The sequence below is a fragment of the Aotus nancymaae genome, unplaced genomic scaffold (assembly GCF_030222135.1).
Source record: "Aotus nancymaae isolate 86718 unplaced genomic scaffold, 86718_ANA_hifiasm-v0.15.2.pri h1tg000030l, whole genome shotgun sequence".
Taxonomy (NCBI): Eukaryota; Metazoa; Chordata; class Mammalia; order Primates; family Aotidae; genus Aotus; species Aotus nancymaae.
In genome coordinates, this window is record NW_026988443.1 from 28,478,499 (window position 1) to 28,506,083 (window position 27,585).

Genomic DNA, 27,585 nt, shown 5'->3' on the forward strand with positions numbered 1-27,585 from the left:
CACATGCCTGTCATCCCCAGTTATTCAGGAGGCTAAAGTGGGAGGATCACCTGATCCCAGGAAGGTCAAGGCTGCAGTGAGCCATGACGGCACCACTGCACTCCAGCCTGAGAGAGTGAAACCCCCAACTCAAAAATAAATAAATAAAAGTATGCTATTTAAGAGCATACAGTAATAAGGAATAAATTTAATAAGATACAAAAATACATATAGCATCAATATAGTTGATTTAACTAAGACTAGATGTAAAGAGTGAAATGTTCCACATAGATTTCCTAGCCTCCACGTCATGACTAGTGACCACATGGGCTATCATGCTAACAAGTTAAGAAATAGAAAATCAAAAGTACAGGTTGGGCACAGTGGCTCACACCAGTAATCAACTCTTTGGGAGGCTGAGGCAGGACAATCACTTGAGCCCAGGAGGTCAAGGCTACAGTGAGCCAAGATCACGCCATTGAACGCTAGCCTGGGCAACACAGCAAGACCTTGTCTCAGGAACAAAAAGAAAGTCTAAAGAATAAAATTCAGGGAAGTCAGGGAGAAAGAACATACTTTTCCACAGATACCGCAACTAAGTCTTTGACAATATCAGAGTAAAGCCATCAACTACTTTTTCAATGCTTCCCTCCAAACTCTGTGGATTATCTAGAAACTGTAATCTTACCTCAAGTCCATGCCTCAGGACTCTCAGAGATGATCGGGGTCCCCTACCACAGGCCACATACAGCTGTGGAGTATCTTCATTGGCTAGATCAGCTATCTGCACAGAGAAAAAGATGAAAAAATATCTACCAGTGCTGTTTTCAAACACAACTCACATTCTCGGGAGACAAACTATTTTTGACTGTATTAAGCTAATATATTGGCTACCAGCCCCAAGATATAAAAAGAAAAGCCCCAATGTTTTAAAAAGTAAAACAGTTTGATGCAGCAGGTTTTCCCAACCAAGGCTTAAATCAGTTTATAAGTTAACAAAGGAACTTTCACATTTCGAGATATGAAGTGTTCCACAGCCTTCAAGTGAAATTTAACATTTCCTTCTGATTAAAAATAGAGGTAACTACAACATTATCAGTACCCATAAACTTTGTCACCAACAGAAACAACATTCATTTATGTCACTTTTAGGTCTGTAGATATCACCAATTATCATTTACTCTCATCACTGCTGCAAAATTGTATTTATTACCCCTGCTTTTAGGTTGCACAGAAACACAGCTGCCCTATACAGATACTTCAATGACGTAGCTGATCAGCGTCTGGACTTTTAAGCAGTCTATACCTGATTGCTTAAAACAAATAGAAAAGCCACGTGTTTCTCTAGTATCCCAGACATCCAGCTGCTTTCCAACACAATTATTTGTTGACCAATATGTGAAAAGAGGTGAATCATCTGTATTGTAGTTTTGACAAACTGAACAGTTCGAATGAAAATTCTTTACTCTCTCTGCAGAGCAATGAAACCTACTGTAACTTAGATGTGCATGTGAGTACTGAGGGTATATATCCTTCACACCAATCTCTTAAAAAATTAACGCATCCATTTTAAGTGTATCATCTTTATTATTTATAAGGCCTCAATAAAGCACATCTATTTTCCACAACTCTAAAAAAGTATATTTTCATATGCATTTAAAAATATTATTCATCAGCTGGGTATGGTGGCTTGTGTCTATAGTCCCAGCTACTGAGGAGAGAGAATCACTTCAGACCAGGAGCTGAAGCTGCAGTGAGATTTAACTGTGCCACTGCCCTCCAGCCTGAGTGATGGAGTGAAACTCTTGTCTCAAAAATTTTTTTTTAATTAAAAAAAAAAAAGTAAAACGTAAAACATTATTCAGATGGGATCCAGATGCCTGAAGCTAGCAAAAAGATCCATGGCATTAAAAAATGTTAAGAAACCCTGCTATAGACACTTTAACTTCCCATTAATTTAATTTTATTTTTTTAGACGGAGTCTCGCTCTTGTTGCCCAGGCAGGAATGCAGTGGCACCATCTCAGCTAACCACAATCATAATCCGCACCTCCTAGGTTCAAGTGATTCTCCTGCCTCAGCCTCCTGAGTAGCTGGGATTACAGTCACACGCCACCACACCTGGCTAATTTTATTCTTGATGAATAAACTATTTACACACATTATTTATTAAAATTCCAATGAAGGTGGAAAAATCACTAATAATCAAATTAGAAATTAGTCACACTTATTTTCTGTTGCCCTCAGGACCAATACTTTCTCAAAAAGGAAAAACAAAAGCGATTAATTTCAGATGGGGTTAATTAAACCTGTCTGAATGCTGATTTGTTTCCCCAGTACACAGTGAACAAGCCCCTCTTCCATCAGAAGTGTGATTAACTACACAAAGAGTGGTCCCTAACGGTCACTCAAACCCTGGCAATTGAGGATGCAACAGCATGATCAAATTCCTAGCTGTTACAACTGAGCACCAGCAACGAGAGACACAATCTCCATTCTGAGCCACTTCAGGTTCCTTCTTGAGAATGTGATTCAAAATTTCCTGTTACCAACTGATCCCAATGTCTCAGAACTATTTTAAAGAGGAACTGTGGTAAAATTAAATAAACACAGCTATATGCAGACTGTTATGTGATAAGAGGTCAACTACAGAATGCTCTGGAGTATATGAATCCACTTATTTTAAAAATAAACAGAAGATAGAACACATAAACATATACATGATTCTAAATGCAGTGAAAACGCCTGGAAGTAGTCACAAGAAGCTGTTAATATAAGCAATATGGCTCAATGGAGCGGATAGGTGAGAAGACTGTGGGGAAGACTTTTACTTTTCACTTTCTGTATGGTTTGAATTTTTCCTTCCCTGCAGGCTGTACAGGAAAATGATCTGAATTTTTACATTAAACCTGAGTTTCATCATTAAGGGGAAAAAAAGCCCAAGGATTTATTAATGATTTTTTTGTGTTCAAACTTCTACCTGTAACTGCTTTACACACCAGCAAGTCCATGGAAATGCTAATAAAGCTACTTAGACTAGACCTCAGTTTAACTTTAGACTCATTGTGGAAGGGACTGGAAAGGCCCACAAACCTGGCAAAACAGAATGGGAGAGAGGCTGTCCAACTCATCAACCAGCACAAGGTTTTTAAGTGGTCTTGGCTGAAAAAAGAATGTGTCTCCTTCTTCCAGAGGCATGGCTGATGAAAACTCAGGTTCTTCATCATCATCTCCAAGATGTGCAATTTGATATAAGTAACTGGGAAGAAGCAGAGAAGACAAACTTTAGGTAATGAGTTCTCTACTGAAGATAATATTTGATATCAACATAAAGCACAAACTATTTGATTAAGATACTGTTATTATTTTTAGGTGTTATCACTAAATACAGCAGCTAGGATTTCTTTCAAAACAATTCAGGGAGAATATCTGGGAAGTGTAGTGAGTGTTTTATTTATGGCACAAGTGACAAAGAAAATACAGATAAACTAGACTTTATCAAAATTTAAAACTTGGCAGGGCATGGTGGCTCACAACTGTAATCACAGCACTTTGGGAAGGCCGAGCAGGGTGGATCATGAGGTCAGAAGACCATCCTGGCCAACATAGTGAAACCCCGTCTCCACTAAAAATACAAAAAATTGGCAGGGTGTGGTGGCAGGTGCCTGGAGTCCCAGCTACTAGGGAGGCTGAGGAAGGAGAATCACTTAAACCCAGGAGGTGAAGGTTACAGTGAGCCAAGATCATACCACTGCAGCACTCCATCCAGCCTAACAGAGCGAGACTTTGTCTCAAAAAAAAAAAAAAAAAAATTAAAACTTTTGTGAATCAAAGCAAGAAAGATGACAACCCACAAAATTAGAGAAAATATTTGCAAATCATATTTCTCACAAGGGTCTAGTACCCAGAACACATAGAGAACTCAAAAAGACAACTCTTAAGAAATGGGCAATGGGATTTGAACAGACATTTCTCCAGAAAAGATACAAAAATGGCCAATAAGCATATGTAAAGATGCTCGATATCACTCATCACTAGCGAAAGGCAAATCATGATGAGATAATCACAAATGTGAAAACAAACTGGCAAGGATGTGGAGAAACTGAAGCCCTCATATACTGCTGCTGGGAATGTAAAATGATGCAGCTGCTATGACAAAATCTGGTGGTTCTTCAAAAAGTTAAACACAGAATTACCATGACCCAGTAATTCCACTCCTAAAACGGGGACTCAGATAGGTATTGCACACCGGCATCTACCACAGCATTATTCCCAACAGTGAAAAGGTGGAAACAATCCAAGTGTACATCAACAATAGAATGGATAAACAAAACACAATACAGAGGTACAATGGATTATTCCTCCATAAAAAGGAATAAAGTTCTAACACAGGTTACCAAAACATGAATCTTTTTCTTTTTTTTTTTTTTAACATGAATCTTGTAAATATTATACCAACGAAAATGAGCTAGACACAAAGGGACAAATACCAGCCAGGTGTGGTGGCTCATGTCTGTAATCCCAGCACTTTGGGAGACAAAGGCAGGTGGATTACTTAAGTCCAGGAGTTTGAGACTCTACAAGAAATACAAGTATTAGCCAGGCATGCACCTGGCTAACAGTCCCAGATACTTGGAAGGATGAGATGGAAGGATCACTTGAGCCTGGGAAGTCAAGGATGCAGTGAACTGAGATCACACCACTGCACTCCAGCAGGCCAGAAAACAGAGTGAGATTCTGTCTCAAACAAACAACAACAAAAAGCCAAAAAGCTAAGTCATCTTGGCTGGGCACAGTAGTGCATGCCTGTAATCCCAGCACTTTAGGAGGCAAGGTGGATGGATCACTTGAGGTCAGGAGTTTGAGACCAGCTTGGCCAACATGGCAAAACCCCGTCTCTACTAAAAATACAGAAAAATTAGCCAGGCATGGTGGCACACGCCTGTAGTCCAAGCTACTGGAGGCTGAGACAGGAGAATCGTTTGAACCCAGGAGGTGGAGGTTGCAGTGAGCTGAGATCACTGCACTCCAGCCTGGGGGACAGAGTAAGTCGATCTCAAAAAAAAAAAAAACTAAAAAACTAAGAAGGGTAGGTGTGGTGGTTCATGCTTACAATCCCAGCACTTTGGGAGGACAAGGGGAAAGGATCACTTGAGCCCAGGAGTTCAAGACCAGCCTAGAAAACATAGTGAGACCCTATCTCTATTAAAAAAATGAAAGAAAAAAAAGTGAGGAGGAGTAAAAGACAATTTAAGAATGAGAGAATAGCTACAGACAAGGCAGAAATGGCTAGATAGTATTTGATTTTGATTATGAAGAAACTGAGCATTAGATTAGTAAAGTGGTTTGCCAGAATCCTAAACAGTATTTCATTTTGATTATGGAGAAACTGAGCATTAGATTAGTAATGTGGTTTGCCTACACTTCAGCAGATACTGGCAAGATCATGTCACCTTATCTTACGAAAGCAGTTTGGAGTCTTAGACGGTGGTCTTAAATTTGAGGCTGGAATTCAGATTTCTTCCACTTGGCAATGAAAAGCCACTTATGATTATGATACAGGGATAGGGGAAATGATTTCAACAAGGTTGTCTTGTCTGCTGGATGAGATGATGCTACAAAATGCTGAGTTTTACAGGAAAGGCAATGAAGTAAGATAACTAGTGAACTAGTTCAAGATTTGCATCACAATAAAAGGGATACAGAAGTAAATACAGAATTTAGCACATGACTAAAAGCGTTGGACAATAAAAAATTTTTTGAGATTTCACACTTTAGTTGCTATAACTAGCCTATTATTAGTAACTAACAAATACTGAGGATGGGAGGACTGCTGATATGTGTGGGCAGGTAAGGCCTGATAAGCTTCAACTCCAGACAGGTACCAAACAAGTGCTTATGGAACAGCTCTTTAATAGTAAGTATTTCATTTTATTTATTTACTTATTATTTTGTTTGAGACGGAGTCTCGCTCTTGTCGTCCAGGCTGGAGTGCAATGACGTGATCTCGGCTCACTGCAACCTCTGCCTCTCAGGTTCAAGTAATTCTCCTGTCTCAGCCTCCTAAGTAGCTGGGATTACAGGCACCCATCACCACACCGGGCTAAATTTTTCACTCTTAGTAGAGAAGGGGCTTCACCATGTTGGCCAGGCAGGTCTCGAACTCCTTACCTCAGGTGATCTGCCCACCTCAACCTTCCAAAGTCCTGGGATTAGAGGCATGAGTCACTGCACCCAGGAGTAGTTAAGTATTTCAATAAATATTTATTTAATTAAATGTTCAGCAAAAAGCTCAGAAGAGACATCAAATCTAAAGATAGTTCTGCGGATACCCACAGAGGTACTGACTGAAGCCACTAAAACAAAGGAAGGTAAAGAAAAAGACGCTAAAGGGAAACAGAAAACAAATTTTTGTTTTTAAAGAACACATTCTTGTGAAAAGCTCCATAAGCCTTGAAGCCACACCTTCCCACCAGCAACTTTTTGTTTTTTTTGAGTTTTGCTCTTGTTGCCCAGGCTGGAGTGCAGTAGCGTGACCTCAGCTCACTGCAACCTCCACCTCCCAGGTTCAAGTGATTCTCCTGCCTGAGCTTTCCAAGTAGCTGGGATTACAGGTGTCCACCATCATGCCCAGATAATTTTTCTATTTTAGGTAGAGATGGGGTTTCACTATGTTGGTAAGGCTGGTTTCGAACTCCTGATCTCAAGTGATTCACCCGCCTCGGCATCCCAAAGTGCTGATCATAGCCCCTGCTACCAACTTTTATAGTAACCAGGGAAAATTAGGGTAACAGAAGGATTACTCACTGGTTTCCAAATTCTGATGCTACAAAAAGGAATCCTGTTTTAAGTACACACATGGCAGCAGCAACAGGTACAGTATCAAAATACTTGAGTCGGATCTCAGTAACCTGGAGAGAAAAGAAGATTCTGGTGTACAAACAAGTGAAGTCAGCCCAGTGTTATTATAAGACAGCACAGGCTAAGTAGCAAATAAAATACTGTATTTCATATCTGACCAGGGGTCAGCAAACTCCAGCTCATGGGCCAGTCATGCCAATCAATACTGTCTATGGCTACTTTTGTGCTGTAACGGCATAGCTGAGTAGTTGAGACGGAGACGCTGTAGCTCACAAAAGCTGTAAATATTTACTACGTGGCCTTTACAAAACAATGTTTGCCAATTCCCGACCCAAACAGCTATCTAAGAAATTGCACAACTGGCTGGGTGCGATGGCTCACGCCTGTAATCCAAGCACTTTTGGAGGCCAAGGCAGGCGGATCACCTGAGGTTGGGAGTTCAAGACCAGCCTGACCAACATGGTGAAACCCCATCTTTAAAAAAAAAAAAAAAAAAATTGCACAACTATTCAGAGCTTCTCTACAGGACAAAACAAGAGATCACATTTATTACCCAGTTTTCAGTAGAAACTGAGACCTTTATCCTCTTCGCACCAATTATTACCACCTGAAAATAATCACTGCAAGTATCGTTATATTGCATGTAAGAATACCAGACCAAAAATCTGATAACCAGAGAGAGAATCTGTACTTATATACCAGTTCCAAGGGCAACCACTTTCTAAGTTCTCATTATTTTAACTTGTGAAGTATTACCTGTCTTGCCTATCTCATCTCATAGAGTAGCTGTACTGGTCCATCCATGGTCTACTTACCATATCTTCATCTGTCTCCAGAGTGATCTTAAAGATATCTCCCTGCTCAGTTTGAGCCAAAAAGAAGAACATCGATTTGGTCTTATGGGTTGCAGAGCAGACAAAAATCATTCCTCTTTCAGGGTCATCCAGGTCATTCTAGCAAAGTCAAATACCCAATCGATGTCTTAGAAATGGGTCCTTCTTAGTTCTGGAATTCAGCACTTTAGCAATAGGGATTACACATGGCATTCAGGGCCTACAAGCACAAGCTTTGATCCAGAATGGCCTGCCAGCCAGAGCAATGGAAGTCCACTGCTCAAAATTCACCTGCTATATCTAATAAAACCAGGGTAACCAAAAGAGTCCCAATTTCACTCTACAGCCTGATCAGAGACATAAGGCAAAAACTATCTCCAGAGAAAAATGTCAGAGAAGAGACATGAAATTTAAAGAGTCATCATTTCAGGCTGTGACGGAAACACTACTCCATCTAAACCACCCTGCTGTACATGAAATGCCTTGATTCCTAAAAGGCACTTCCTTAGCTATGATTTAGAATATTTTTTCTTTTCAACACAAGGTTTCACTATGTTCCCCAGACTGGTCTCTAACTCCTAGGTTCAGGGTATCCTCCAATCTCAGCTTCTCAAGTAGCTGAGGATCACAGGCACACCACTGCACCTGGCTTGCATTTTTTAACATTTCCAACAGTTTCTATTTCTCTCACCAAGTAAGCTCTGCAAGAAGTTTTAGACTTACTTCTCTGTTGCTGCCAAGTACAGTGTATGGCACAGTTAGGTGCTCAATGTCTAATCGATTTAGTGATTTCCCATCCCTTAACAAGAACAATTTAACTTAAAATTGATGGAATCTTACTTGCATACTATGTATTAGATTAACTAACTTAAATCCTAAAGTTAAATACCAGGCAAATAAATAATCCAGAGGTGAGGGGAAAGATTACAGTAACTGATTCAGGCAAAGGAGCCACACCAAAACCACTGGGTGAAAAGACGCTGGGGAAAAGGGATATTTACTAGTCTCAAAGATCACCAACAAATTCCATTATCAATTACCAAAAATGAAAAGATATCATTACAATGAAGACAATGGGCAGGCACCACCTTAACAAAGAGACTAATTTAATATTTCAATGAAATAAATCAACATTATATACGAATAATGTGTGACATCATGGAGAATATATATCACCTATATACATCACCACCTATGTAGTAATTATATCAGAAATATTCAACTCAATATAATCATGAGGCAACAGACTATGGGACAGATCATAAGAAAACTGGCTGGCCAGGCACAGTGGCTCACATCTGTAATCCCAGCACTTTGGGAGGCCAAGGCAGGCAGATCACAAGGTCAGGAGTTTAAGACCAGCCTGGCCAATACGGTGAAACCCCGTCTCTACTGAAAATATAAAAATTAGCCGGGTGTGGTGGCAGGCGCCTGTAGTCCCAGCTCCTTGGGAGATTGAGGCAGGAGAATGGCTTGAACCCAGGAAGCGGAGGTTGCAATGAGCCAAGATCATGCCACTGCACTTCAGCCTGGGCTTAAGAGCAAGAGTCTATCTCAAAAAAAAAAAGAAAAGAAAAGAAAAGAAAATTAGTCCAGACTGGTAGGGCGCAATGGCTCATGCCTGTAATCCCAACACTTTGGGAAGTCAAGTCAGGCAGATCACTTGAGGTCAGAAGTTTGGGACCAGACTGGTCAACACGACAAACCCGTCTCTACTAAAAATACAAAAAAAATTAGCTGAGTGTGGCAGTGCAGGCCTGTAATCCTGGCTACTTGGGAGGCTGAGGTGGGGGGATCACTTGAACCCAGAGGCAGAGGTTGCAGTGAGCTAAGATCATAACAATGCAACAGCCTGGGCAAGAGCAAGATTCTGTCTCAAAAAAAAAAAAAAAAAAAAAAACGGTGAGAAGGAAATATCCTAAACTAAATGAGACTAAAGGCCATTTATGAAGAAACTTTTTGGAATGAGAGAAATATGAATATGACCTACACATAAGGTAACTATACTACACAAAATGTTACAATTTCTAGGGTATGATATTGGCAATCTGATTAAGTAGGAAAATGGCCTTGTTCTCAGAAGCCATTATCTCAGGAGGTTACTGGAGTGAGGCATCATAATGTCTGTAACTTCTTTTCAAATTGCTTAGCCTAGAAAAGTGTACAGATATATCATGAGAAATAAAAAACAAAAGTAGCAAAATATTAACAACTGATTAACCTAAATGATGGGCATGTGGGAAGTCATAGTTCTATTGTTTTTAAACTTTCTGTATATTGGAATTTTCAAGATAAAATGTTGGGGAAAAAAAGCCAAACAGAATAAAACGCAATCTATCTCTAACAAATATGCTTGGTTTCTCCAAACTAAAAACTTTCAAGAATTTCAAATTAATAATTGTCCTTAGGTTCCTCTGAAACGAAATTAGGTTAGTTTTAATTCTCTTTCTAAAAGAATATGTTTGGCTTTTACTAAAATGTTTTACCAGCTTTATTAAAAACATTTACGTCCCTGCCCGGGACCACTGAATTTTTTTTTAATTTACAAAAAAACTAACTTGCTAACAAACAGACTACACTGTAATCACAAAAATTAAACACAAATATCTCTCTTCTTATGTCAAAGATCTTACCCGCCTCCTGGGAATTGGACAGCGAATATCTGGCTGGTCACCAAAGTTCTTATAAGTAATATAGTTTTCAGAGCAGATAAGCACTCCACTTGGACCATCTGACCCTCCTGGAACTGTCAGAGAAAATAAAACTTAGCAGTGACTTTAACATAGACATGAATTTCTTCAACTTTCAACTCCTCCTCTCTTTTGGCAAAACTTGATGAGGCAATGTGCCACAGACTAAGAAACATTCCAAGTGTTTCTCTTCCCTTATGTTGATACTAGATAAGGATGAAGAACAATTTATGTTTATATGGAAGGTTTGATCTCAGCCTAGTTAACATACAAATGTTTACCTCTAAGTCCAAATCTAGTTCTCATCTTCAGACCTATAATACATCAAATCACCTACTGGACATGAACTTCCACAGGTAATCTGAAACTACAGTGTGTTCAGGCCAGGCATGGAGGCTCACACCTGTAATCCCAGCACTTTGGGAGGCTGAGGGGGGTGGATTACCTGAGGTCAGGAGTTTGAGATCAGCCTGGCCAACATGGTGAAACCCCATCTCTACTAAAAATACAAAAATTAGCCAGGAATGGTAGCACATGCCTGTAATCACAGCTACTCAGGAAGCTGAGGCAGGAGAATCACTTGAACCCGGGAGGCAGAGACTGCAGTGAGCTGAGATGGCACCACTGCATTCCAGCCTGGACAACAGAGTGAGACTTCATCTCAAAATGAATAAATAAACAAAACAAAATAACAGGCCGGCGTGGTGGCTCATGCCTGTAATCCCAGCACTTTGGAAGGTGGAGGCGGGTGGATCACCTGAGGTCAGAAGCTCAAAACCAGCCTGGCCAACATGGTGAAACCCCATCTCCACTAAAAACACAAAAATTAGCCAGTCCTGGCGATAGGCACCTGTAATCCCAGCTACTCAGGAGGCTGAGGCAGAAGAATCACTTGAACCCGGGAGGCAGAGGTTGCAGTAAGCCAAGATCCTGCGCCACTGCACTCCAGACTGGGCAACACAGTGAGACTTCATCTCAAAAAAAAAAAAAGTAAAATACAATAATAAAGTAAAATAACAGCATGTTCCTTCCCAACCCTACTCCACCTCCTGGATTCTCCACTTAACAGCATACAGACCAAACCAGAAACCTAGGCATAATCCTTCAATTCTCTCTCCTCACACAGCCCTACTGATTCTATCTCCTTAGCAGCTGCCAATATCTCAGTTTAATGAGAAGTTTCCTGACCAGTCTCCTGGCTTACAGTCTTAATATCTTCCATTTCATTAGCCAAAATAAAAGCAATTACTCTTTCTAAGGTGTCTACCTATCAGATTGCTACCCTACTTAGAATCCTTCGGTAGCTTTCACCCCACCCCTACTCCTACCCCAGTCCCTTAATAATTAAATCATAGGCTGAGCACAGTGGCTCCTGCCTGTAATCCCAGCACTTTAGGAGGCCAAGGCAGGCAGATCACGAGGTCAGGAGATCAAGGGCATCCTGGCTAACACAATGAAACCCCGTCACTACTAAAAATACAGAAAGTTAGCCAGACGTGGAGGCATGTGCCTGTAGTCTCAGCTACTCAGGAGGCTGAGGCAGGAGAATCCCTTGAACCCAAGAGGCAGAGGTTGCAGTGAGCTGAGATCGAGCCACTGCACTCCACCCTGGGTGATAGAACGAGACTCCACCGTGAAAAAAAAATAATAATAAATCATAATGAGCTTTTAATTCTTTGAATGAACCTTCTTATTTCTTGTATTTAGGCTTTTGTAAATGCTATTCCTTTTGCCTACAACTAAAACTTCCTCTCCCACCCCAACTATACCTAGCTAACTCCTAACTAGTCCTCAGGTCTCAGAGACTCCGGAGCAAGCTTTCTCTAACACACTCCTTTCCTTTCCTTGTTTAGGGAACCTCTTCTCTGTGCTATTGTGGCATCTGGTAGTTTCTGGTAATTTTTTGGTTATTTATCAGTATTCACTAGCAGACTCAATCTTGCACAAAGGAGGCACCACATCTAATTTTTCACCACTGAAATCCCAAGATCCAGCAGACTGACTTAGCGCATACTGAATGCAAAGCCTCAATAAAAATGTGTTGAGAGAATGAAGAAGCCCTTGTAAACGCAAGGTATGGCAATACGTTACAAGTAATGAAATATGTAATCCACTTTCCATAATTTATCTGCTTAATGTATTAAGTCTCTAAGATTTATTACTCAAAGGTAAGTGCTATCCTTTATTATTATTCTCCAATATCTTAGACATCAATTCAAGTGCAAATGACTCAAAATAGAACTAGATCAGTTTAACCCAAGCCTGCTGAAATGCAGACGACCTCAAATGTAGCTGTATGTCTTCAGTCTTTTAATACAATGGATTAGTAATATGGATGAACTGATTTCCAAAGGTGAAAAGATTTTCCATCTTTTAGCTCATCTAAAAACGTTACTTAGCTATGGGCATTTAAAACATTAAATCTGATTTGCTGGAATGTTAGGTTTTCCTATCTACAACTGTATGAACTAGGCTGCAAATTTTTCTTGTTACTGTCCATCCCTACTTTTGATGTTGTAGTTATACCAGACTCATAATGTGGCACAGTAGCATTTACTCTTTTTGTACTCTGGAGGAATTTTACTTTTTTAAAATTCTTATTTTTTCATCGAGACAAAGTCTCACCTTGTTTCCCAGGCTGGTCTCAAACTCCTGAGATCAAGTGATCCTCCTGCCTCAGCCTCTTAAAGTGCCAGGGTCACAGGCATGAGCCACCCCACCCAGCCAAGAAACTTGTTTTAAAACAGAATACATGTATGTCCCTCAACAAGAAAAAAAAAGCTTTCGTGAAAATCCTGTACCTAAATCTTTTGGGACAGTGATTTTGAACTACTGCTTCAATTTCTCTAATACTGTTCTACTGAGGTTCTTAATTTATTTTTGGATCAATCTGGTAACCATCTTCAAAAATATTTCTATTTTGTGTAAGTTTTCAAATTCACAAGTTTTATCTTGATGGGCTTAGTCCATCTCATTTGGCTTTTCAAAGAGCTAGGTTTGACTGAGGGGTGAAGAGTGACTATAGCCAAACTGTCACAGCAACTAACAGTAAGTAATCAATATTCCAAGCTGACTGCTTCCTTAAACTTGTCTACCTTCAGGAGAATATGAGTTATTAAGGAGATAGACAGTCTAACTCCAACACTTTTTAAAAACACTCCACCACATGAAATTCTAACCTCTCCAAAAGATAAACAAGGTATTCAGATTTACCACAAATGAATTAATACTCAAACCCTATTAAGCAAAACCTATTAGGTTTGGGCATAAAATGAACCAACTAAAAGGATACAGAGCAGCTCTGAAAGATAAGTACCTGTAATAAGGAAGTTGCCATGTTCCTCCAAAGGTTCACTGTATTTTCGGACCACATGATTTAAACCAAGGTCTAGCTCATAAAAAGTGAGTGTCTGCTGAGTATTAGCTGCTGCTTCCCCTGTCGGATCATTGTCTGCCTCCTACAGAGAACAGTGGCATAAAAACTAATCAGCAGCATAAAATCTAAAAATGTACAGATTTGGAAAGGACATCAGGACTCCATTTTACGAATGAGGAAACAGAGGTCCATAGATGTCAATTTTTGTTGTTGTTGTTGAGAGACAGGTTCTCGCTCTGTCACCCAAGCTACAGTGAACAGTAGTACAATCTTAACTCACTGCAGCCTAGAATTCCTGGGCCTCAGGCTCCCAAGCAGCTAGGACTACAGGCACATGCCACCACACCATGCCAAATAGTTTGACAAAGTTTATACTACAAAATAATGGCAGAGCTAGAAGAACTGGAATTCCAAATTCTGGATCCAGGGATCTCTTTACTAGAGGATACTGCCTTCCATTCAAGGCAAAGAACTGTATGCTCTGTGAAAAAATACATTAAACATAGCTTCAGCTTTTTCATGAAGCTTTTCCTAATAAAAACCTTGTTTCCATAGGGAGATTACTTAAATCAGAGAAAGGCTATTTAATAGTTGGTTAACCTCAGAAACATCCCAAAGAATTTCACTAAGGCATTTGGAATATGGAGATCTGTTAGCAAGACAGAACTAAGATATGCACAAGGAGCTGGGCAAGGTGGCTTATGCCTGTAATCCCAGCACTTTGGGAAGCTGAGGTGGGCCGATCACCTGAGGTCAGGAACTCAAAACCAGTCTGGTCAACATGGTACAACCCCATCTCTACTAAAAATACATCAATTAGCTGGGTGTGGTGGGAATGCCTGTAGTCCCAGCTACTCAGGAGGCTGAGGCTAAAGAACAGCTTGAACTTGGGAGGCAGAGGTTGCAGTGAGCTGTTATCATGCCATTGCACTCCAGCCTGGGCAACAGAGCATGACTCTGTCTCAAAAAAAAAAAAAGAAAAACGATGCACAAGGAAGAAAACAATCTTAAAACACTGAGGTGACAAAGAAATCCAAAGAGACATGGTCCCCATTACCTCATAATCCATTTCCAGACAAGCAAACATTGGATTTTCAAATCCAACATCTACTCCAACTACATGATATACTAAAGTGTTTGCTTTGTGGGCTTCCAGGGGAGATGAAATAGTAAGACGGGCTGCAGCATCTCTGTTCAAGATATACACCAATTTCTGTTTCTCAATGGCACCTGTAGTTGAAGGAGATAAAATATACAAGATTCCCAGATAATGAGAAGAGAAACTTACAGAACAGCTAGAGTCATATCATGGTTTTCTTTCAGTAATTATTAACAGCACTAATGCTGTAAGTATAGTAACTCAGGATTCTGCTCTCAATCATCAAAATAGCACTTTGGGAGGCTGAAGCGGGTGGATCAAGAGGTCAGGAGTTCAAGACCAGCCTGGCCAAGATGGTTAAATCCCATCTCTATTAAATACAAACAATTAGCTGGGTGTGGTAACACATGCCTCTAATCCCAGTTACTTGGGAGGCTGAGGCAGGAGAATTGCTTGAACCTGGGAGGCAGAGGTTGCAGTGAGCCAAGATTGTGCCATTGCATTCCAGCCTGGGCAACAAGAGCAAAACTGTCTCACCAAAAAAAGAAAAAAGACAATAAACAGTAGAGCCAGGCACTGTGGCTCAAGCCTGTAATCACAGCACTTTGGGAAGTTAAGGAAGGACTGCTTGAGCCCAGGAGTTCAAGACCAGCCTGGGCAACATAGTGAGACTCCCATTTCTTTTAAAAATAAATAAGTAAAAATTTTTTCAAAAAGACAATGGCAGCTGGGCACAGTGGTTCACACCTATAATCCCAGCACTTTGGGAGGCGGAGACAGGTGGATCACAAGGTCAGTAGTTCAAGACCATCCTGACCAACATAGTGAAAACCCTGTCTCTACTAAAAATACAAAAAAGTAGCCAGGCGTGGTGGCACACACCTGTAATCCCAGCTACTCAGGAGGCTGAGAAAAGAGAATCGCTTGAACTCAGGAGGCGGAGATTGCAGCGAGCCAAGATCGCACACCACTGCACTCCAGTCTGGGTGACAAAAAAAAAAAAAAAAAAAAAAAAAGACAATGGCATCATTGTGGCCCCCTCCTTCCTAATAGGAATCTTAAATATCCCACTGTCAGGGAACAGTGGCTCAAACCGGTAATCACAGCACTTTGGGAGGCCGAAGCAGGCAGATCACAAGGTTAGGAGTTTGAGACCAGTCTGGCCAATACGGTAAAACCCCATCTCTACTAAAAATACAAAAAAAATGAGCCAGGCATGACATCGGGCGCCTGTAGTCCCAGCTACTCAGGAGGCTGAGGAAGGAGAATCACTTGAACCCAAGAAGCAGAAGTTGCAGTGAGCCAAGATCACACCACTGCACTCCAGCCTGGGCAACAGAGCAAGACTCCATCTCAAAAAAAATAATAATAATACTATCCCTCAACCTCATCAAAATTTGTTAATGAGTCCTAGATTTAAGGATATTGAAAAACAGTAATTCATAAAATTATCAGCTTTATTCACTAAATCTAACAATTTTGTGACTGCTCAGAGAGGACTGCCCTCTAGAGGCCTGATCAGATTATATAAAATTTTCTTCAAGAATTTCTCAGAGAAGAGACATGAATGTGAATCATCACTTCAGGCTGATAAGAACAACTGTATTCACTGTCTAATAACATAATATCATTTCATTGCAGTCTTTTGGCCAAAGACAAAGGAATTGAAAAACACCAATTTCCAACTAGATGGGAAGTAGAAAGGTGTGTTAAGATTTTTCCCATTGTTTTAAAAGAAAATGCAACTCTTTTTAAAAAGAAATGCAACTTTAAACCTAGAGTAAATCCAAATATGTCAAACCCACATAGGTAATTAGCTGGCACATCACCAAGATCACAGCATTGTTACCCTAAACCAAGAATGCACAGCGGGTAGAGTAAATCACTCACTAATCATAACGGCTCGCCCTTTGGGATCCACAGCTAAGAACTGGCCAGGAACGATACGACGGCAGCCACTCTTGCCAAAGGTTTCTTGGTGAATCTTCTCAAACATATTCTTAGATGGCTGGTATTCCAAGATAACAATTCGACCAGAGTCACTGCCAACTACAATGTAGTCTTTGGTGCCACCTGTCAGCCTAAAGGCCATGAGTGACCGGATAACACCAAATACTTCCACAGTGAGCAGGGTATGTACTTTGCCAGTGTTGGGGTCTGGGCGAAGCAGCTCCAAGATCTTCCCACGGGAAACAACAATTTCTTGTTGTTTGGTTCCTAGATCACCAAAAAATAAAGATTATAAACAACTAGAACCCAGCCTGGCCACCATGGTGAACCCCATCTCTACTAAAAATACAAATATTAGCCAGACATGGTGGCGCGCACCTGTAATCCCAGCTACTCGGGAGGCTGAGGCAGGACAATCGCTTGAACCCGGGAGGAGGTTGCATTGAGGCAAGATAGTGCCACTGCAATCCAGCCTGAGCAACAGAGCGAGACTCCATCTCAAAAAAAAAAAAAAAAAAAAAATTAGGTGTGGTGGCATATGCCTCTAGTCTCAGCTACTTGGGAGGCTACTGGGGGAGGACAGTTTGAACCCAGGAGTTCCAAGAACGTAGTAAGCTATAATCCTGCCATTGCACTCCATCCTGGGCAACACATCAAGACCTCTTCTCTTTAAAAATAAATAAATAAATAAACGACCAAGCACAGTGGCTCACGCCTCTAATCCCAGCACTATGGGAGGCCAAGGTGGGCAGATCATGAGGTCAGGAGTTCAAGACCAGCCTGGCCAACATGGTGAAACCCCGCCTCTACTAAAAATACAAAAAATTAACCAGGTGTGGTGGTGCACGCCTGTAATCCCAGCTACACAGGAGGCTGAGGCAGGAGAATCAACTGAACCCTGGAAGCAGAGGTCGCAGTGAGACGAGATCATGCCATTGCACTCCAGCCTGGGTTGACAGAGCAAGACACCGTCTCAAGGAAAAAAAATGTACTTTCAAAAATTCTATCCAAACTCCAGCTGAGATTCATTACATTATATAATGAAGTCAGTCATAAATCTCCAAATTCCCATATACATATTTCCTTAATCAAATACAGCAAATAACTAAATTACCCAAATGAAGCCTCAAATCCACAAAGAGCCATAATGAGGATCAGAGAAAATAGTAACATGAATTATGAATGCTGTGTGGTCAATTAGGCTGCTGCTCACTATCACACATTCAGTTTTCAGATTTAAACCTCAAAATTATGTAATACTCTATACCATCATGAACCTCCTGCATTACTTGGATTAACTCACAAATGTTAAATCTGCAAATGGCAAGAAAAAGTTATTTTATAAACATTAGTACCTCCCTTTTGGTAACTATGTATTTCTTAATCCAGTATTTGAAATTTCACACAATTCAAACCTGACCTTAATCCATCTTTACAAAAATATCCCCCACATGGACATAAGCAAATGACCTGTTTCTATGCAGGCAGCACTCCCTACCTAAATTGCACTGTCTCCATTCTTTCATTAAAAAGTTTTAGCTCTTCAAGCACCAAACCAAGGTCCAACTTTCCCTTTACTTAAATCACTCTCTGATAACTTAAATCATTCTCTGATAACCTGACAAACACCTTCAGACATTCTTTTTATGCAACGTGATGTCAAATTCAAGATCAAGGATCAGGTCTTACACATCTCAGTATGTCTCACAGCAACAAGCACACGACTTGGCACTAAGTAGGCAGCCAAGAAATGTGTGCCCTAACAAGAATCATTACACAATGTGTCTAGGAAATGTCCCTGAAATAGGTAATAGATAATGCATCAGAACTTAACACCTTATCTCATAATCTGAATTGTTTACATTTACCAACGACTGTTTTGTCATAAATGGAAAAATTTCCTCCACAAAAGATTAAGCAAGATACGTATTAATCCACTTAAAATTTCGAAAGATGTTAACAAAAGAACTTACCAGAAAAGTTGCCATGAATGGCAAAGCTGATGCCAGTGGCTCGCTGCAAGGTTAAGTTATACAGGAACATGGCTGCAGCGAATCTGAGCCAGCAAACCTAACCCACGCCTCCAGGCCTTGCACACCAAGAGTACCGAATCCAAGCAAACTGAGGAGACAGAAAACAGAAAAATAGCTGGGAGACTGTTACTTCCACAGACATATCTGTATGGGAAATTCTGGTTGAAGACAGCAGTACGAGTGGAGTAAGAGCAAGAAACAATAGGCCAGGCGAGGTGGTTCATGCCTGTAATCCCAGCTCCTCAGAAGGCTGAGGCAGGAGAATCACTTGAACCTGGGAGGTGGAGGTTGCAGTGAGCTGAGATCGTACCACTGCTCACACTTGTAATCCCAGCACTTTGGGAGGCTGAGGCAGGTGGATCACAAGGTCAGGAGTTCAAGACCAGCCTGACGAACATGGTAAAACCCCATCTCTACTAAAAATACAAAAATAAGCTGGGCATAGTGGTGGGTGCCTGTAATCCCAGGTACTCAGGAGGAACAGGGACCCAGGAGGCAGAGGCTGTAGTGAGCAGAGATCATGTTACTGCACTCCAGCCTGGACTACAGAGTGACACTCCATTCAAAAAAAAAAAAAAAAAAAAATTAAGAGCACCCTCTAAATGCCAAGTCACAATGCCACATATTTTGCCTTTAGCCTTGTAAGAATCCTATTAAGTTGCAGTATTATATCCATTTTATAGATAAGAAAACACAAACTCAGAGATTAAATCACCTGCTCAAGGTCACTTAACAAATGAAAATGGTGAGAACTGGAATCTGTAACATTAAAGCAGTATTAGGCAATTTGTCACAGAAACTAAGCAGGTCTACGTTTACTTGTATTCCAATGGGCTATATATTAACTTAGTTCAGAATTCAAAGGCACAGCAAAAAGCTCCCTCCAACCCATTCCCTAGCCATCCAGTTCTCCCTGGGGGAATCTATTTCACCAAGTCATAATGTATCCTTCCAAATATTTTTTATATATACAAATAAGAACATATATTTATACTGCAGAGACAAGGTCTCACTACGCTGGGAAGGTTGGCTTCAAACTCCTGTGCTCAAGGGATCTCCCACCTCAGCCTCCAAAGGAGCTGGGCTTACAGGAGCCACAGCACCTGGCTCATAGCACTTTATTAACCCTTTTTAATAAAGGGTTGAGTACTATATTTTATACACTCACACTATATCGCACCTTATTTTGTATTACTCTATCTACACAATAAACAAAGGACTGTCTCGTTTTTATTTTACAGCTGCAGAGTATTCCAATGAATGAGCATATTCATTTAGCCAACACCCCACTGAACATTCAGGTGTTTCCAATCTCTTTCTATTATGAATACTGCTAAAAAGAAAGTCCCTTGTATGTAGGTAATTCACATGCTCCTAAGTATATCTCTAAAATTAATTCCTGTATGTAGAAATGTTGGATTGAGGGATTCATACATTTGAAACGCTATTAGGTACTACCGAATTGCCTTCCAAAGAGACTCTAACAATTTACATGCCCAGCAATGTACAAGTCCCATTTCCCCACAACCAGCCAAAATGATAAGACTTGACCTTTGCTAATCTAATGAAGAAAATTGGTTTCTTAAGTGTACTTCTTTCTCATTTGCATCTCTCATATAACTCTATATTCAAAGAGTGCTTAGAATTTAAAATTTCAACTTACTCATCAAAAACTAAAACAAAACCTCAGGAGGGGGCCTCATCATTTCTGTCTTATCAGGAGGCAGCCTCCCTAAAGAGGTATAAAGTCACAGAAAAGGATTCCTTCTCAGCTGACAGGACTGAAGACAGCACAAACTGTACCTCTGCCATAATTACCCAAAACTATACCTATAGTTACCACTACAAACTATTTTCCCCAGTGTATTTATAAACAAAAGCATGGGAGGCCAGCCGCGGAGACTCATCCCTGGAACCCCAGCACTTTGGGAGGTCAAGGTGAGCGGACTGCCTGAGCTCAGGAGCTCAAGACCAGCATGGGCAACACAGGGAAACCCCATCTCAACCAAAAATACAAAAAAATTAGCCAGCTGTGGTGGTGCACACCTGTGGTCCCAGTTACTTGGAAGGCTGAGGTGGGAGCACTGCTTGAGACGGGGTGTCACTCACTACACTCCAACCTGGGCGACAGGGTGAGAGAACTCATCTCAAAAAAAAAAAAAAAAAAAAAAAGCACAGGACCCCGAGAAATCAAACGTCATTGGGATATAACTAACATACAAATTTGATCTTGTTGTTAAACCAGAAGAGAGAATGATGAGTAAACATCCTCATAAATAATAATTTCTGGGCTGGGCAAAAGCAGGGTGGTAAGATCAATCCTTCAAGCTAGAAATGGGTCCTGAGAGACAAAATTTTCTACTTGATACTAAGGTATATCTTTAATGCTCCAGGAACACACGAAAAGATTAATGAAAAGGACTGAGTAGAAAGACCAGAGAGCAGAGAAATGACCAACAAAAAAGCAAGAGAGGAAGCTAAAAGCCGCTTGGGAATCCCTGAACAGCTCCCTTCAAGCTACTTTTCACACTTTGTAGCTGACCAAAAAAGGCTACTTTCCCCTTTCCTTATTAACCGATACAATTCATTACAAACCTTTGGAATTCATTTTTCCCAAACCTAGTTGGATTCCGGTTCTCCAGTGACACTTAATGTTGGGTCATGGAGGAAGGCGCATTTTGGAAGATCTGTGCAGTACTAAAAATATATATACAGAGGGCCAGGCGCGGTGCCTCACACCTGTAATCCCAGCACTTTGGGAGGCCGAGGTGGGTGGATCACTTGAAGTCAGGCTTTCGAGACCAGCCTGGCCAACACGGTGAAACCGCGCAACTACTAAAAATGCAAAAACTAGCCGGGTGTGGAGATACACGCCTGTAATCTTAGTTACTCGGGAGGCTGAGGCAGGAGAATCACTGAACCAGGAAGGCCGAGGCTGCAGTGAGCCGAAATCGCCCGCTGCACTCTAGCCTAGGCGACAGCGAGACTCCATCTCAAAAACAAAACAAGCAAAAGATATATATATACCAAATAAATTTGGTAAGCTTTAAGGGTTTCCCCACGTCTGTTTAACATTATTACAAAAAGCGGATATGACTGATCATTGCATCTTCCCCATCTTCCAGGGAAACATCATCGCATTTAAACTCTGTCCCCCACTTCGCAAATGAGAAAATAGAGGCTGAGAGGAGAAAAGCTGCCTAACTACCAAAATACAAATTAAAACCCGAGTCTTGGCTCTAAAGACTGTTTCCGTTATTTACGCTTTTAACATGCTCCATCTTTCCACCTTTTTTTTTTCTTCTTTTCATAACCAAGAAAGACATCTTTTCACCTTCTCATCGGTGTTCCATATACTCTTCCCAGAGGAAGACATCCGTATCTCCCGCTGCTTGTCAGACCTCCCTCTTTCTGAGGCCCCAGAAGTTAAAAGCAATCTCCACAAGACCTATTTGAGCTAGGACATGTTCCCACCCTGCGGATGGAAGCTACAGATGATTGCAAAAAGCCGTTTTCGCGCCCCAACCATCCCTCTGTACCTCCTCCTGGTCCCCGGCCTCGTACCCGCCAAAATCTTGGAACCCCCACCCCCCGCCGCTTCTATATGGCTGCTCTCCGCCTCCCTGGGCCCAGGGAAGTCTCCAGACTGTTTCTTTACCCTGCAGAGAGAAAGATGGCGTGGATATCCGACGGATGCTACCTCCCTTCAAAAACTAAGCCACCACCAACTCCAACCTACTGTCGTCCGCCATTAGACCTCAAGACAGGGACCTTCGGTGGCGCGCGGCGGAAAAAGGTACCCAAGCCGCGCCTGAAGAGTATTAGTTTTAAAAAATGCTTCCGTCTTGCCGCCAGACAGCATTAAAAATTATTTAAACATGCTTTTTTGCTTTACTTTTTCCAGCAGAAGAGAAAGATAATAGGCTTTTAGAAGTAGACTTTAAAAAACAACACACAGTAATTCATTGGGCACTTCTGTGGGCAGCCCCAAAGAGACGCCAACGAAGAGGGGATCCTCGCGGGACCGGAAGTGCCGAATGGGGACCAAGATGGCGGACCTCGAGTCGCCTCCGAAGTTGTCAGGGGTGCAGCCGCCGTCTGAGGGGGTGGGGGGTGGCCGCTGCTCCGAAATCTCCGCCGAGCTCATTCGCTCCCTGACAGAGCTGCAAGAGCTGGAGGCTGTATACGAACGGCTCTGCGGCGAGGAGGTGCGAGACCGAGCCTCCTCCTTTCTGGAGGATCTAGGGACAGTGGGAGCCTTCAGTCGGGAAATCCGGGCTGTGGGAAGCTCTCCTGCTGTGGCGGGGACACAAAAAAGCGGGAAAACAAAGAAGCGGAAGCGTAGTCGGGTATATCAGAAGAACTGTCAACTCTTCACGCTGTCCGACGCGCTAAGCTTGTCTTCCCTGGTATCTGGGCGATCTGCAGCCTGTCCTCCCTAGACCCCCATGGATTTCTCTGATCCACAGCCACCAGTTTCTCCACGGGAGTAAAGTTAGTCTGAGAATATATGCCAAAGTGCTTCGTTCTCAAAATAATAAGCGCTATTTTGCATTGGCTTAATTTACAAATTATGAAACGCTTTCATCCTGTTTTCTCATCTAAGAGGGAAGGCTTTGCAGATAAACTTTTTGAAGTGTTTTAAGACTTCCTCTTTTGGGAAGTGATTTAGGGGTATGATTTTAGTGTTTCGGCCAAATGCACATCTTTGTAGAGATTTGAGCTTATTTTCAGACTCAGGTATAACTGTCTAAGCTTGGGCAAGTCACTTCATCTCTTGTATCCTTGACATTTTATCAAATGAGGGGTGTGGACTAGATTCTCCAATTCCTTTCAGTTCATAACGTTCTTTCTCCTGCCTCCTTTAATCTTCAGTGGCAACTCGATGCTGTCAATTCACTTTGGAATGTCAGTTGGGTTCCTTGCCAGTTAAAAGAGATCTAAGCTCTAAACTGTCCTTTTCAGCTATTTCCCAGACCACACGTATAGCAAAGTTGAGCACAAAAGGCAGTTTCAGCCTGAGGGAGAGGGAATCGTTGATATCTTTGAGTATTTTGAAGTATAAACTTGCACTAACTCTAGCAGTTTCTGACACATTTTTCAGCAAGATGTGTGTGGGTTTTTTGTTTTGTTTTGTTATTTTTAGAAACAGGGCGGCTCTCTGTTGCCCAGGCTGGAGTGCAGTGGTGTTGCAATCAGAGTCTATGAAACTATAGACACACACCACCATGCCTGCCTAATTTAGTGTGTGTTTTTGTTTGTTTGTTTGTTTTTTGTCTGGCCTCAGCAAGATGTGTTTTAAAATTTACTATCTTTCTGGACATGGTGGTTCACACCTGTAATCCCAGCACTTTGGGAGGACGAGACGGGCCAATCACAGGAGTTGGAGACCAGCCTGACCAACATGGCGAAACCCTGTCTTTACTAAAAATACAAAATTCACTGGGTGTGGTGGCATATGCCTGTAATCCCAGCTACTCGGGAGGCTGAGGCAGGACAATCCCTTGAACCTGGGAGGCGGGGGTTGCAGTGAACCAAGATAGCCCCATTGAACTCCAGTCTGGGCAACAAGAGCGAAATTCCGTCTCAGAAAAAAAATGTAGTATCTTGACTTAACATTCCTAAGTTTGCATTCATTAAGGCATTCAATACGTTGGGTGGAAAATTTTGGAAATCTTACAGACAAAATAATGTAAGTTCTGTTTTTTTTTTTTTTTTTTTTGAGGCGGAGTTTCACTGTTGTTACCCAGACTGGAGTGCAATGGCGCGATCTCGGCTCACCGCAACCTCCGCCTCCTGGGTTCAAGCAATTCTCCTGCCTCAGCCTCCCGAGTAGCTGGGATTACAGGCGCTCACCACCATGCCCAGCTAATTTTTGTATTTTTAGTAGAGACGGGGTTTCACCTGTTGACCAGGATGGTCTCGATCTCTTGACCTCGTGATCCACCCGCCTCGGCCTCCCAAAGTGCTGGGATTATAGGCATGAGCCACCGCGCCCAGCCTCTATTTGTTTTTGATGACTGTCAGGAGGAAGTTTCCCTCTGGAGCCTACTGAACTATTTTAATAAAAATGTATATGGCCTGGCATTGTGGCTCACACTTGTAATCCCAGAACTTTGGGAGGCTAAAGCAGGTGGATCATCGGAGGTCAGGGGTTCAAGACTAACCTGGCCAACATGGTGAAACATTGTCTATACTAAAAATATAAAAGCCGGGCATGGTGACTGGTGCCTATAATCCCAGCTGCTGGGTGGGGGTGGTGGTGGCGGAGGTTACATTGATCATGCCATTTCACTCCAGCCTGGGTAAAAGAGCAAAACTCCCATCTCAAAAAAAAAAAAAAAGTATAGCTGGCTGGGCATAAGTACCCAGTTCTTTGGGAGGCTGAGATAGGCAGATAGCTTGAGCCTGTGAGTTGGAGACCAGCCTGGGTATTATAGTGAGACCTCATGGCTACAAAAAATTAAACAGTGAGCATAGCAGGGTGGTACACACCTATAGTCCCAGCTATTTGGGAGGCTGAAGTAGGAAGAGTTCTTGAGCCCCTGTCCCGCAAAAAATAAAAATGTATGGTTAATTTTAATGGCTGTTGTTGAACTGTATGCCACATACCATGTTAAGCACTTTGTATGGTTTCCTGTTTGAGTCATTTAGCAGCCCAATGAGATATGTATTGCTATCCCTGTTTTGCAGATGAAAAAATGAAGCATTAAAATGTTACATAAGTTGAGGTTGTACAATAAATGGCTTGAATGAGAGAGAATTAGAATTGTATTGATTACCTCTGGCTACTGACTATACACCAAGAAGAAAAATTTTTGTAACTGTCACTGGAAATTTCATTTGTTTAGACTTTAATTTTTTGTTTGTTTGTTTGTTTGAGGCAGAGTTTCACTCTTGTTGCCCAGGTTGGAATGCAGTGGTGCAATCTCAGCTGACTGCAACTTCTGCCTCCCAGGTTCAAGCGATTCGCCTACCTCAGCCTCCTGAATAGCTGGAATTAGAGGCGCCCACCACCACACCCAGCTAATTTTGTATTTTTAGTAGAGATGGGGTTTCACCACGTTGGCCAGGCTACTCACGAACTCCTGACCTCAGGTGATCCACGCACTTCAGCCTCCCAAAGTGCTGAGATTACAGGCCACTGTGCCAGGCCAGGCACTGTATTTTAAATGACTTCCTGTATTAGACATTATGCTAATGATACTGATTAAAAGTTAATTTCTTCCCATTGTGGTGCTCATCTGCCAGATGGAATAAGATATATGTAAGATAACAATCATGCAATGTAAGTGCAAACTGAAGTATGTTTTTAAAGTCTAAGGAGAGCATAGTGGAAGGAAAAAAGGATTTGGAAATGAGATTGACCCTTCAGCCAAGTGATTGGATTAGATAACTCTTAGGGTTCTTTCTGATCTTTCTGCTGACAGGATGTTTCTCTGTGTTTCAGAAAGTGGTGGAAAGAGAGCTAGATGCTCTTTTGGAACAGCAAAACACCATTGAAAGTAAGATGGTCACTCTCCACCGAATGGGGTGAGTCTGTGCGTCTCAGCAAGGACTAATGTAAATTCCAGCAGGGTCAATTGGACAAGTTACCATTTTGTTTAACTTTCTGTTATAAACACTAGTTGAGCTTGAAGTATAATAAAGGGTATTATCTCAAGGAAAAGTGAACACCTAAAGGTATTAGTTGGATGGTTCTCAAAGAGTCCTTGGACCAATAGTACCAGCATCATACCTTGTTAGAAATGCAAATTCGGGCCGGGCGCGGTGGCTCACGCCTGTAATCCCAGCACTTTGGGAGGCCGAGGCGGGTGGATCACGAGGTCAAGAGATCGAGACCATCCCGATCAACATGGTGAAACCCCGTCTCTACTAAAAATACAAAAAATTGGCTGGGCATGGTGGCGTGTGCCTGTAATCCCAGCTACTCAGGAGGCTGAGGCAGGAGAATTGCCTGAACCCAGGAGGCGGAGGTTGTGGTGAGCCGAGATCGCGCCATTGCACTCCAGCCTGGGTAACAAGAGCGAAACTCCGTCTCAAAAAAAAAAAGAAAAAAAAAAAAAAAAAAAGAAATGCAAATTCTAGGTCCCCACTCCAAACTTACCAAATCAGAAACTCTGGGAATTGGTTCCAGGAAGATGTATTTTAATAAGCCTACCCAGTGATCCATTGATTCTAATACATAGTCCAAGTTTGAGAACCACCTTTTTTTTCTTTTTTTTTTTTTTTTTTGAGACAGAGTTTTGCTCTTGTCCCACAGGCTGGAGTGCAGTGGTGAGATCTCGGCTTACTGCAACCTCCGCCTCCCGGGTTCAGGTGATTCTCCTGCCTCAGCCTCCCGCCCTCCTGAGTAGCAGGGATTACAGGCTCCTGCCACCACACAGCTAATTTTGTATTTTTAGTAGAGACGGGGTTTTACCATGTTGGCCAGGCTGGTCTGGAACTCCTGACCTCAGGTAATCCACCCACCTCGGCCTCCCAAAGTGTTAGGATTACAGGCATGAGCTACCGCGCCCAGCGGAGAACCACCATATTAATAAGAGTATGTACTGGCTTGGGCGTAGTGGCTGACACCTGTAATCCAAGCACTTTGGAGGCCAAGGTGGGCAGATCACCTGAGGTCGGGAGTTCAAGACCAGCCTGACCAACACGGTGAAACCCCGTCTTTTAAAAAAAAAAAAGTGTACTTGCTAGTCATTAAAATTATTCCTTGGCTGGGTGCAATGGCTCATGCTTGCAATCCCAGCACTTTGGGAGGCTGA

General features: G+C 41.9%; 2 protein-coding genes and 2 non-coding genes across 6 annotated transcripts in view; 1 reads left to right on the forward strand and 3 right to left on the reverse strand.

Moving 5' to 3' along the window:
- The window catches only part of SF3B3 (splicing factor 3b subunit 3), a 49,609-nt gene extending 27,027 nt beyond the window's left edge, over positions 1-22,582 (reverse strand). The window contains exons 1-10 of the mRNA XM_012437418.2: positions 22,479-22,582; positions 18,761-18,908; positions 16,728-17,054; positions 14,796-14,968; positions 13,679-13,820; positions 10,306-10,418; positions 7,655-7,792; positions 6,786-6,889; positions 3,072-3,237; positions 668-763 (exon numbers count right to left, since the gene is read on the reverse strand). Coding sequence (XP_012292841.1) covers positions 668-763; positions 3,072-3,237; positions 6,786-6,889; positions 7,655-7,792; positions 10,306-10,418; positions 13,679-13,820; positions 14,796-14,968; positions 16,728-17,054; positions 18,761-18,830 — 1,329 coding nt within the window. The 5' untranslated portion in view covers positions 18,831-18,908; positions 22,479-22,582. The remainder of the gene's footprint in view (positions 1-667; positions 764-3,071; positions 3,238-6,785; positions 6,890-7,654; positions 7,793-10,305; positions 10,419-13,678; positions 13,821-14,795; positions 14,969-16,727; positions 17,055-18,760; positions 18,909-22,478) is intronic.
- On the reverse strand, positions 8,016-8,106 carry LOC135277315 (small nucleolar RNA SNORD111). Its single transcript, XR_010344934.1, has one exon. It is a non-coding gene; the product is annotated as a small nucleolar RNA SNORD111 (small nucleolar RNA).
- On the reverse strand, positions 16,348-16,427 carry LOC135277317 (small nucleolar RNA SNORD111). The gene has a single exon (XR_010344935.1). It is a non-coding gene; the product is annotated as a small nucleolar RNA SNORD111 (small nucleolar RNA).
- Positions 22,583-22,846: 264 nt separating the features above from the next.
- Positions 22,847-27,585, forward strand: part of COG4 (component of oligomeric golgi complex 4) — a 35,287-nt gene continuing 30,548 nt past the window's right edge. Inside the window, exons 1-2 of one of the 3 annotated variants that reach the window (XM_012437450.2) lie at positions 22,847-23,028; positions 26,271-26,353. In XM_012437450.2, coding sequence (XP_012292873.2) covers positions 22,858-23,028; positions 26,271-26,353 — 254 coding nt within the window. In that variant the 5' untranslated portion in view covers positions 22,847-22,857. Of the gene's footprint in view, positions 23,029-26,270; positions 26,354-27,585 lie in introns of those variants that run through there. The other 2 variants (XM_064383287.1, XM_064383286.1) reach the window with 2 other exon arrangements.